At 39.8% G+C, this 12,449-nt stretch overlaps 1 protein-coding gene across 1 annotated transcript; it reads left to right on the top strand.

Annotated features, from left to right (window-relative positions):
- The first annotated feature begins 2,436 nt into the window (after nt 1-2,436).
- pcdh8.1 (protocadherin 8, tandem duplication 1) lies at nt 2,437-8,502 on the top strand. The gene is made up of 4 exons (XM_008400231.3): nt 2,437-5,454; nt 5,585-5,655; nt 5,893-6,026; nt 7,568-8,502. The coding sequence occupies exons 1-4, from the start codon at nt 3,085-3,087 to the stop codon at nt 7,897-7,899; spliced, it is 2,907 nt and encodes a 968-aa protein (XP_008398453.1). The 5' UTR covers nt 2,437-3,084; the 3' UTR covers nt 7,900-8,502.
- The last annotated feature ends 3,947 nt before the right edge of the window (nt 8,503-12,449 follow it).

Genomic DNA, 12,449 nt, shown 5'->3' on the forward strand with positions numbered 1-12,449 from the left:
AGTTTATTGACAGAAAGGGTAATAACATATTTTAGGGTGAGTTTATGCTACTGCAATTACAGATTAATTTACTTAAAAGCTTTTCACACATCTTCCCCATGGGTGCCATCAAATTTGTTGCCTCCTCTGTACATAAAATATATCTACTTCTAGCAACAGGATTTGGTAAAGAGGCAGACTCACAACTGAGCTCTGTCACAGCACCTTCTGTAGTTGTATGTGGGTGCTCTTTTGTAGCATATCTAAATTTCATAACATTGTGTGCATACTACTTTACCACACATCTCCGCTCCTTTATACTGAATATGTTCTTCAAGGATCTTTCTGAAATACGTAGACCATCCATTCAAGTCAAAAACTTTGAACATTGGGAATTACTGACACATTTTGGATGAAATGGTTAACTTTTCAAGGAACATTAATTGGTGAAACTGCTCTTTTTTTTCATTTTCAGCACCACATTATAGAAATAGGTTTCGAAATACCATCAGCCTTCAGACTCTTAACTCACTTCACTCTATTCATACTTTTTAAGGGTCTTGTAAGAACTGCTCTTATGGAAACTTTCACTGCTTTTTACAGTCAGTGGAATGTCTTTGCTTTAGATGGTGTGACTGTAAGTCATTTTCTCCTATTCTAACATCTGTTTCATTCCATATTGTAATTTTACTCAAAATGTGCTCTTTCTTAATGCCTTTGAATTGAAGCTTTTTATATACAGTAAGCCTGCTTTCTGTCTCTCGAGCATGATTCTCTGAAATAATGTTTATACGCTAGTTTGTCAAACTTCACTCACTGAAAGAAGAATAAGACAGTAAAGATAATGTAGCCTAATATTAGTATTTCATGTGTTGGTTTTTGTGCTTCATGTCGATAACAAACCAGCCATTCCCTGTTCGATTTAGGGCTCAAGAGATTATTTCCACTACTGTCAAAAACATTTATTTCTCCAGCATCTACATTTTTTACCCACTTCACCTTGGAACATTTTTTTAAATGATTCAGTTCTAAAAAAAAAAAAAAAAAAAAAAAAAGGAGATGTATTTTAGGATATTATACATGATATTTTTTTGACAACCAGAAGTGTTTCTGTGCAGAAATGTGCCTGTTTTTGATGTTGTTCAGCCCGAGGGCCTGAGGATCTCTTCCGTTCTGTATTGGTTTTCAGCCTTGTTTGCTCTGTGGAGAGGATTCTCTAAATCTCTTAACAATATTATGTGCCACAGATCATAAAATCCCCTGATACTCTTGTGTTAGCTTTTTTTTCTAAGCCTGTTGTTGGTGTATAATAAAAACAAGTCTTAAGGTAAATACCTAGTGTCAAATAAAGAGGGCCAATTAAATTCAAATACAATTCCTGTCTGTATTAACTTACAATTTCTATAGCATATCTTTTTGTTAGTGAACCTCTAACAAAGGAATATTGTCATATCTATATCTACCGCTATAACAATATTCTGTGCCATATTACAAAACGTAGGTTACTAACGGAGATTACTTAGAATTTACAACATTTCAGTTTATATCTATCATTTTCTTGATTACTATTTTTAAGATTCTTTTTAAGTTTACTCATTTTGAAGTTTCAAACTTCAAAACAGTGACAACAGGATTCTCCTTCATTTTTGAGGCACTGGTATTTAACAACATTTTACTCGGGGAAACAAAAACATTTTTGTAGATGATCCAGTAACATTAGACTGTTTTTCTTTTTCTTTTTTAAAAATAATTTTCCTTCATCACTTTGAGTGTAGAATTTTGCTTCTGCAACAAACATTTTGTAGTGAATGCCACTGAAACACTACTGTACACTAACAGCTTTCTAATGACGCTGAAGCTGGTGTCTAATTTGGATCTCATGGCTTTTTGTCCAATCAAAGATTTATTTTGGTATCTGCAAAGGAGTCTGGACTGCATTTAAATAGTCCGAAATCTATCTATCTTTCTGACATTATTTTTGCTGTTGGAGTTGCTATTACTTTGCTTGTGCAAGGAGAGGCAGTAGAAACAACCTGCCTGGGGTATGATATATGTTTGAATTGCCACTGATGACATATTTAAATTTTATGTCGCATTACACTTAGATTTCATATAATTGTCTGTTTTATATTTATTGTCCCTTTCTCACTGCTGTTGTCTGACAGTTTTGCACTTAACATTAATATTTTACAAGCCAAAACATAAGTTGGCATTTTTTTCACCCACTCAAGAGCCATAAAAGTGATGAAAAATTACCCAACAGTGCTGCTTATGAATACAAACTAAAAAAAAAAAGAAAGAAAAAAAATCTCTCTCTCTCTCTCTCTCTCTCTCTCTCTCTCTCTCTATATATATATATATATATATATATATATATATATATATATATATATATATATATATATATATATGAAATGCAGTACTCAAAGAGAAAATGGTTCAGATGTATTCTTCCCAACCATAACCTTTCCTTTAGTTTAATTTTAACATTCTATCTGCATGGTGATACTTCTACATGCATAGCATGACTTTCTTTGAATATCTCTTTTTTTTCTTCTTTATTTTTTTGCCTTCAGGACTTTTAAACTTCTGCGCATGGCACCAATCATTCTCCTGATGCTTTCCACAGCCGTGTGCCCTTCTTAACTTTTGGAGCACTTCTAATAACGCTGCCATGTGTCTGCTTCCTTCTCTCGCTGGGTGAAACTCACCCAGTAAATCCTTTCAAAGCTTTTAACAGGTGGACCTGTACCCTCCTCAGGAGGAGTTTGTTCTTATTATCCTGTCCCTTCCAAGTAATTTAGTTAGTTAATTAATTGCCACGTGCAGATTAATTTAAGGAAGCTGGTGTTTGCCCGATTAAAAGCTCCACAATCAGTTTATCTAATGAGCCATTTGCACCCAAAACAATAAGCTACAAATTGGTGCAGGGCCAAACCTTTCCTTTTGGTGCCCCACTGGAAGGCCATTGGTCGACTGGGCGGGCAATTTGCATACAGTGGGGCTTAAAGTCGGTCTGCTAACTCGGAGTTGGACTCAGACAGGAGAAGTAGTTCCCGACGTGCATCATCTGAATACTTTTTTTTTGTGGGGGGGACACTCAGCATGACGTTTTGCAAAGCTGCATCTGTGGCGCTTGTCTTGACGCTTTTTTATGTGTTTCTGCGCACTGTGCACTGCACAACTACAAGGTACTTTACTTATGAAGAAGACGCACCCGGGACGGAAATAGGGAATTTATCCCAAGATTTAAAGATTGATCCGTCTGATGACCCGGACACATCTTTCCGCTTCATGCAGGAGAGCAACACCTCAGTCATTCACATGCGGGAAAGTGACGGACTCCTGACCGTCGCGGATGTGATCGATCGGGAGCAGCTCTGCCCCAGGTCCCCTCGCTGCTTCATCGCCTTCAACATCGTGGCCCACTCCAGGGAGAAGTTTCAGCTCATCCACGTGGAGATCGAGGTGAAGGACATCAACGACCACTCTCCGTTCTTCCCACTCAACGAAACGAAACTGGAGATAGTTGAAAACGTCCCCCTGAACTCCAGGTTCCCGCTCCAGATCGCTCTCGACGAGGATGTGGGTGATAACTACATCCAGAGCTACATCATCTCCTCCTGCAGCCACTTTGCCGTGGAAGTGCGCGAATTGGAGGACGGAGTGAAGTTTGCCGAGCTGGTTCTGGTGAGTGAGCTGGACAGGGAGGTGGAGGACTCTTACACTATACAGGTGACTGCGTCTGACGGAGGAGCACCTCCAAAGTCGGGATCTATGACTGTGAACATCAAAGTGTTGGACTTTAATGACAACAGCCCGGCTTTTGCGCACAGCTCCCTGAAAGTTGAGTTGGAGGAAGACTCCCCGGTAGGTCACCGAGTACTGAAAGTGCACGCCTTCGATCCGGACCAGGGCATCAACGGGGAAGTAGTGTATGCGTTCCCGGATGAGCTGTCATCCGAAGCGGCCCAAACTTTCCACATCGACCCTTACTCCGGGGATGTGACCCTGAAGTCTCTGGTTGATTTCGAGAAAAGGAAGTCATACGAGCTGAGCATCAGAGCCTCGGATCAGGGCGAGAACTCCGTCCCCTCCACCTGCACGGTCGTGATCGAGGTAGTGGACGTGAACGACAACGCTCCGGAGATCGTCATCAAGCCGATGACCTCCAGCAGCGACTCGGTGGCCTACATCACCGAGGCTGCGGCAGCGGAGAGCTTCGTGGCGCTGATCAGCACCTCGGACAGAGACTCGGGCTCCAACGGGTACGTGCGCGTCAGCCTGCTCGGGCACGAGCATTTCGCCCTGCAGCAGGCTTACGGGGAGACGTTCATGATCGTTACCACCGCTACTCTGGACAGAGAGAAGATCCAAGAATACAACTTGACTGTAGTGGCAGAGGACCTGGGGAGTCCCCCGTTTAAGACGGCCAAGCAGTACACAATCAGTGTAACAGATGAGAATGACAACCCCCCTCTTTTCAGTAAGTCTGTGTATGAAGTTTCAGTTCTGGAGAACAACATTCCTGGCTCATACATTACCACCGTTGTTGCTCGAGATCCTGACATGGGAAAGAATGCAAAAGTTTCCTACAAGATCCTAGATTCAGAAATACCTGGGGGATCTCCAGTGTCCACCTATGTTTCTGTAGACTCAATCTCTGGGTCCTTATACACTTTGAGGTCTTTTGATTATGAAACGCTCCAACAGATTGAGGTGGTCATCCAAGCTGAGGACAGAGGCTCCCCTTCTCTGTCCAGCACCTCTATGATCCGGGTCAGAGTCGTGGATCAGAATGACAACTATCCATATTTCACCTTCCCTGTCCTGCTGAATAACTCTGCTGATATCCCTCTTCCCTACACTGCCCCTGCAGGCTACCTTGCCCTCCAGGTAGTAGCAGAAGATGTGGATGAGGGGGTGAATGGCGAGCTGTCCCACCAAATTCTGGAAGGTGACCAAAAGCTGTTTACCATGAACAAACACACCGGAGAGATCGCTTTGAAGCAGTGGCTCACAGCCGAAATAGGGGACGTGTTGGAAATTAAAATCACAGTCAGTGACAACGGAAGGACCCCTCTGTCTAGCAGTGCCACTATTAGGTTTGTGGTTTCAGATACAGAACCCCCTGAAGACCAGGTTGTCATTGTCCTACAGTCAAGTGAGGAAGAAGGCTCCTCGTTCGATGGCTCACTAATCATCATCATCGTGCTCAGTGGGGGTTGTGCCTTCCTGCTAATTGCAATTGTGGCCGTCGCCCTCACGTGCAAACTGAGCCGTGGGGGAAGAAGAAGTCGTGGCAGAAAGAGAGAGGTGTGCCAGGGCCTGTTTGACGGCAGGGCCCATTCCATGCTCACCTCTGCAGAACCAAACATTTACACGGGCCAGCAGGGGTTCTTCCACGAGAGGACGTCTTTGTCTCTGGATGATTCCTGCCTCTATGAGGAGAGGAGCAGAGACTCAGAATCGAAGGTGAGTCATCCAGTGTTTTTTTTTTTTTTTCAGCATTTTTCATCTTTTTAGCTTCGTGATGTTGCTGCCTTGATCTATGTGCCAGAAATGGAAACTAAGCGCTCTACTGTCACTCTGTTTGCTCTCTTAGATCTTCCTGCCCTCCAAGCATTTTCAGCCAACGTCTGTGTGGCAAGGTGACAGATACTGCTTGCAAGTGAGGTAAGTTAACTGAAAAAATGAGAAATTTCCTTTTGCGTGTATTGCATAGCAGTGAAACTTGAATGAAAAGAAAGCATGCTTTACTTTTCCCCCATGCGTGCAGTTTATTGATTGTGGCAATGTGTGCAGATTGAGGTTAGATGGGCAGCAAAGATCTAGTTTTTGCATATGAAAACACATCAATAATCAAGCTAATGTGGTGTGGTTGTGGCTCATACTGTATTTTGTTGACTGCAGCGGCCTCAGCAACAACGACCAGCTGAGCGTGAAGGACAGCGGTAAAGGGGACAGTGACTTCAATGACAGCGACTCAGATGTCAGTGGAGATGGCGGCAAGAAGAACTTCAGCACCTTCCAACCCAGGCTGAAAAGTAAGTTTTAAATATTCCAGGGTGCCTAGTTATTCATTGTCATTTCACATTCCAAAATTTTTATACATCTAATTTAAAAATGTTTCAAAAGTTTCTTTGAAGTGTAAATTTTTAGTTCATGTAATAACAACTAAAATGATGATACATAATAATTACTTTCTGTATTACATGCATGGCTTACATAATGGCATCACATATCAGACTTCTCTACTGTTATTCTGTCTTTTGCATGTTAAGTTTAAGAACCAAAGGTTCTGCTTATTGCCTTGATTTCAAATGGCTTTAACAGCCAATTGCAGGCTTTGGGAAAATGTTCATACCCGTCGCATTTCTATTAGAATTTGCAACAATATTCAAGATTTTTATTGGGATTTTGTGTGAAACCAAGTCAGAGTTGTGTGTATTAGTGCGAGACAAATGACACATACTAAGATTTTGATTTGCAAATCTTCAAAGAATAGTGTGAATATTTGTTTAGTCTTTAATCTAATATCATCCATCCATCTAATGGCAATATTCTTGCAGTGGGTGGCCGGTGCCTCACTCTAGCGATGGGAGAAAGGCAGGGTACGCTTAGTACAGGTTACCTGTCCATCGCAGGGCAACATAGAGAAATGCAAGACAATCAACCATGTACATATTTACAACGAAGGAACATTTTGTGAGGCCATTTAACCTGATAGTCATGTTTTTTCACTGTGAGAGGAAACAATAGTACCCAGCAAAAACCCACTTATGCACAGGGAGAACATGCAAACTCCATGCAGAAAGAACCCAGGACCTTCTTGCTGCAAGGCAACAGTACTAACAACTGTGCCCCCATGCAGCAACTACATGAAGTACAGCTTTTTTTTTTTTTTTTAGCTGATATGCAAAATAAGGTATATGGAGGAAAACTACCACTGCACTCCAACCTGAACCTATGACCGCACCATGAAGTTATTTGCTCCGGGGTACTGAATTCCTAAGCTTACTCTTCAGATATTTATTTGCTAATCTTTTTTACAAACTTGAAAAATGAAGACAGTGTATCATTATCTTCCACTTCCCAGTTACACAATAGATTGGATTAATTTATCACATAAAACCACAGTAAGATACATTAAGGTTTGTGATCGTAACCTTGATGTGTTTGAGGTTTCAAGCAAAAACTCTGAGGTGTTTGAACCTGCATAATTGAAGCGCCTTATACTTAAAAGCAAAATATTGAAGTCTACATTTTTGATGTGGAAAAATCAGGGTAAGGCGTATCATTTAAATATAAATCAATGAAATAACCTTATTTTTTGAACCAAAGGTTTATAACTTTTTGAAAATATAAATAATTAATATTGGCAATAATTGTTAACATTCTGGCCACACTCAGTTTTCCTTGTACTTATTCAGACCTGGATAGTAACAAAAGTAGCTTTAAATATTTCCCAGACTTTGCAAGACTGCATTTAAATAAAACCTTTGACAGGTCAACATTAAAGGTGGTTACATAACATTTACACTTACTGTATCTAATCTGCAGTTTTGTTTGTCTTACTTTGTTTCAGGTACTAGTAGCAGCTTATCTAGAGATTGCCAAAGTGCCTACTGTGTGATACCACAGAGGAGCTACAGGAACTCCAGAGAAAATGCCTACACAATAGGCTTCTCCCCCATGCCTGTTTTCAACAATCCTCACAGCATTAGGAAGGACTGTGGATACAACACAAACCAGCCAAAGCCAAGAAGCAACATGCAGACTTTTTCCAGATCCGGTACTCTTCCTTCCTACTTCCCCCAGCAGCCGCATGAAACTGATGCAGGACAGGCCGCGGTCCACCAGGAGACTCCCAACATTGTAACGGTGGCTACAGAATCTGAAGTTGCAACTATCTTTTAATAAAATGTGCAGGTAATCTTATTTAGCTGTACTTTGTGGATGTACATGTGTAGAAGTTTGTATCATATTCTTAATTAACAAGTGTACATATTTGTTTATGAGGAAAAAGTGGGAGAATGTTTATTGGATATGGACTAATCGAGCTTTTCCTGGCTGGTACTTATTACTGTGTGTTCTGTGAATAGCCCATTTTTGATGTGCTGAACGTTTTTTGATAGAGGTAGTAATTATAAATCAAACAGGAAATTAAAGCTTTACCAGCTTACCACAATTTATGTATCAATGCATAAACTTTGTCTAATTTCTCCAAGCAAATGCTGATTTGAGGGTCATCGACCACAAATGGTCAGACCTCATTGTATTTATTTATTTAATGAAGAGAGGAAAAGCAAATATTTTTTCAGCATTTAACTTGCTAATCAGTGGTCATAACCAATCAACGGAAAATTGTCCAATTCCACTCTCTGGAAGACTGGTTGGTGCACCTCTTTTGTGGATTTGTCTTTCATTATTTGAGTTTCAGTATATTGTTTCCTGTGGTGTCTACTGCTGTGTTTCTGTTCTTTTTTTTCTCAAATAAAATTTCTGAATTAATACAAAATGGCAGTTTTTTTGTGTTCTTTTTTTTTATACAACGCTGTGATTAAAATTAATGAAGTGTGACAAAGAATCATTTTAATTAAGGAACATTAAAACAAAAGATGAGAATCCCTCCCCTGCTTTAATTTTCTGTAAACATGCAAAACTCCTCCTCCAGTTTTAGATCTACATGATGAAAACTCCAGTCAGAGCTGATCAGATGTGCAATCCTACGCTCCCCTCCATTACCTGGGAGACCTGCTTTGAAGACTCCAAGGTTGCTCCGTTTGGTTTCTGGCATGTAAATGAGCAAAAAAAAAAAAAAAAAAAAAAAAAGGATCTGGTGCTCCTGAAGAAAAATAAGGCATAAAGCATTATACCGACAAAAAAATAAAAAAAATCTTACTGGGGTGCTGTCAAATCAACGCCTGTTCTTTAAAATAATTTCCATCACTATACACAACACAGCACCATGTATTAGGCTGTCTGACAAATTCCTGGCTGTCAGTTGTTGCTATGAGGCGTGAGCCTTTTAATGAATTCCTCTGCCTTTGCTGTGAAAATGAAAAAAAAAAAAAAACTACCCATGTACAAAGTGAAATGTAATTTTTTATGCAACTCTTTGAATCCTCTGACACTTACAAGACACCTGCTTGCTGTGCTTTTACTATACGCTTTCCCAGAGCTGGTTACTGTTTGCTGGTTTAATTCAAACTGCGAACATGCAGGGCAAGTGAAAACTGTTCCTGGTCCTAAATTATTTATCGACGAGACGCAGATGAGTTTGAAAATCTATATCCAACCCTGCCGGCAAGCAACACCCTGGATTCTGGACACTGGTTGTTTGTAGAGGTACAGATTTAAAGAACAATGCTGTTATTTTTTTGTTGTTGTTGAAAAGCTGGTGTTGTTTTTGTTTTCCCTTTCAAACACAGAATAAAGGGTTCTGGGACATTTCTCATGTCAAAACACTATACTTAGTCATATACAAATGTCCAGAGTTTCAAATACTTTTAAAATACATATATGAGTATAAATACAGAACCTGCAAAAAAAACCCCAGAGGCTGGCTGGCTAGAAGGGTGGATATAACCAGATCAGAGAAACACCTAAATCTAATATACTATATAGCATATGAACAGTGCCAGTATAGGTGCAAATTTAGGACACTCAGTCTGAAAAAAAACTGAAGGTTTGCAAATAAATTAAGCAAGAAAAAGATCAATTAAACATATCTCTCAATCAAAGGACCATGCCCATGGGGAAGCTTGTGTTTCTTCACCAACAGCTTCAAACAGACAAGCTCGCTTTAATATTGCTTTTTATCAACATTTCCAAAACTTGCGATATGCATTTCAAACACTATCAAATACCTGAAGACAATCATCTGTTCGCAAACAACCTTGTCATTGCATTGTTCCGTCCTCATTATTTTCAAAGTCAGTTTAAAAGAGTGCTTGATTCATGAGAACACAAAGGACAAGAGAAGAAAGCTGTTACAAATGACTAAACAGTCAGGTAAAGAAGAGTCTTCATGGGGAAATTAATAGATTCTAAATCTTTGGGAAAAGAAAGGGGGGATATTAGTGGATTCAGATAGAAAGCAGAACCGTTTTTTATTTTTTTCAAGGTTTTTTTGTTCCCCTGAACAAAACGTGGGCTGAGAGCTGCCCTCATTTGCATGATCATAAATACTTGCTTTTTTTTAAGCTTTTTGATAGCTGTGATAAAAGCTGGAATGGAGTGGATTAGACACCTTTTACATAACCGTGCAGCACCAAACAGAGTTCTCACATATTACAATGTTCCTCATGAATAAAACTAATTCCATATCTAAGCTGTCCTGACCACTCTTTCAGTATTCAGAGCTTCCATTCGTCAGAGTCGCCACAGTTTTGAAAATTGCTAAGATATTAACTTGAGGATTCAAGGCCACGAAGTACAAAAAGGCAAGCAATAAGGAAGAAGGTCATATTTGTGCTCCTGGTGATGTTCACGGCCCTGACAGATAGCCAATTGTACACAGAGGGAAAATGCATTTATCAATCAATACAATATGGCTCCCTCTGTCATTGCTTTATATTCATCTTGTAGGTCAAACAAGTTGTGCACTGACCTGACAATTTATGCCACGAGGTATATTCATTTGCACAGTTTGGGGTGAAATGTGTGTCTGCTTTATTTTGAAATTGACTTTCTATCCGTGTCCAGAAGCAGATATCACGAAACATTTCGAACCTCCACAGCTTACAGTGCATAGTAAAAGTATTAAAGCCCTATGAACTTTTTCAGAGTTTATCATGTTACAACCACAAACTTCAATGCATTTTAACAGGCAGTATTAAGCGAAGTTGACTTTTTCTTTTTAGCTTTATGTCATGTTACAGTGTTATTGCCTCATGAAAAACATACGTGGAGAGTTGCTCTGATCTTTTCATGCATTTTATGAGGAATCCCTGAATCTCCCCTGGCAGCTATTTAGGGATGCCTAAACACTTGCTCTCACAAAGTGCCTCATTTTTCCCCAAAGATCCTCCTTAGAGTTACAGTCTCCTCCTCACAGAGCAGCCCTCCCCGACGCCTTCTGCACTCAGCTCCACCAGACTAGCGGAAGCAGCATTTAATAAATACCTGAGCATCTGCTGAGCTTATAATACAAACCATTTCTCAGTCCAACTCTTCTACGGGTTGCAAATGACATAATGGAGGAACATTGTTGTGGTGACATGCTAAATGAAAAAAATAGGAGCTTCTTACAGAGACTGAGGCACATTCCAAGGCATCAAATCATAAAATCAAGTGTGATGTTTCATGCATATAAAATCTTTATGACAACTGAAAGTAACATAGATGCTGAGTGTGCTATAAAACGACACTATGTGCCTGGAAAGTATAAGGATTTTAAAATTGTGAGCTGAAAAGAAATGGGTGCATGAATTCTTGATACAAATTTTAAAAAGTGAAGCATTTTGTGGGTATTTGTCTCCTTCACTCTGATACCTGTAGGTATGCAAAGCTGGTAGCATCATGGTTAGGGGATGTTTTTCTTCGGAAGAGACTGGAAGCTGGTTAGAGTGAAAGGGAACGTGGTTCGAGCCACAAACAGGACGTCTAGACTTGATTAAAACAATCTCCACGTGTGGATTTTCCAGAGTTACACTGATTTAGATCAAAGCATATTTAGATGTTTCAATGGCTCAGTCAAGTGTAGACATAAACAAACTGAGAAGCTGTGATAAAACTTACAAACTGATGTCAGTGGAAGCGCTCCATACAGTTTGAATGATCTATTCTATTTTGAAAAGAAGACTAGTCAAAACATTAAGTCTCTATGTTATGTTCACTGTTTTGTTATCTAATTTGTGCTAAACAATGCCATCTAGTGGTCATTCTTAGTAGTGGTCAAAAGCAGTAGAGAAAATAGAAAAGGGAAGTACAGCATAGTTTCAGCCGCATGGCAGTTCCTCAGTCCTACTTACGTTGTTTTCTTGCTCGCTAAAGCATCATCTGTAAGTATTATAAGTTGAATTAATTACATATGAGAATAGTTGTCGGAGACATCTTCATTTGTAAGGAATTTATGTATTTTTCTGTTAGAAGTAAATTCGACCTGATGCTAAGCTAACTCGGACCACTAATCTATGTATAGAAATGGTGTATGTAGTGATTTTGACGTTGTTACTACAGCAACAATACTTATATGTATTGCTTTGTTATCTTGTTACAGTTTCACAGAAAATTGATGTCAGTAAATACTTCAAGACGTCATTCCTGAGTCTGTGGAGTTTCTGCATTCGTTCTGTTTAGCTGTTTGGATAGCTAGTGTCGTTCGGCTGGCGAGACCTTTACAGTGAAAAGATGGCATCACAGTTGAGGAAGAAATAACTGAGGCCTTCGCACGGAGCGTCGCCATTGCAACACCTAAGTTAAAGTGCTACAGGCACCTCAACAAGATCGACCTTCCATCATAA

The sequence above is a fragment of the Poecilia reticulata genome, chromosome 2 (assembly GCF_904066995.2).
Source record: "Poecilia reticulata chromosome 2, P_reticulata-male-v2, whole genome shotgun sequence".
Lineage (NCBI taxonomy): Eukaryota > Metazoa > Chordata > Actinopteri > Cyprinodontiformes > Poeciliidae > Poecilia > Poecilia reticulata.

Coding starts and splice junctions, on each gene's coding strand:
- pcdh8.1 (XM_008400231.3), top strand. CDS start 3,085: ATGACGTTTTGCAAAGCTGCATCTGTGGCGCTTGTCTTGACGCTTTTT. Junction 5,656..5,892: donor AGATACTGCTTGCAAGTGAG/GTAAGTTAACTG, acceptor TGTTGACTGCAG/CGGCCTCAGCAACAACGACC. Junction 6,027..7,567: donor CTTCCAACCCAGGCTGAAAA/GTAAGTTTTAAA, acceptor ACTTTGTTTCAG/GTACTAGTAGCAGCTTATCT.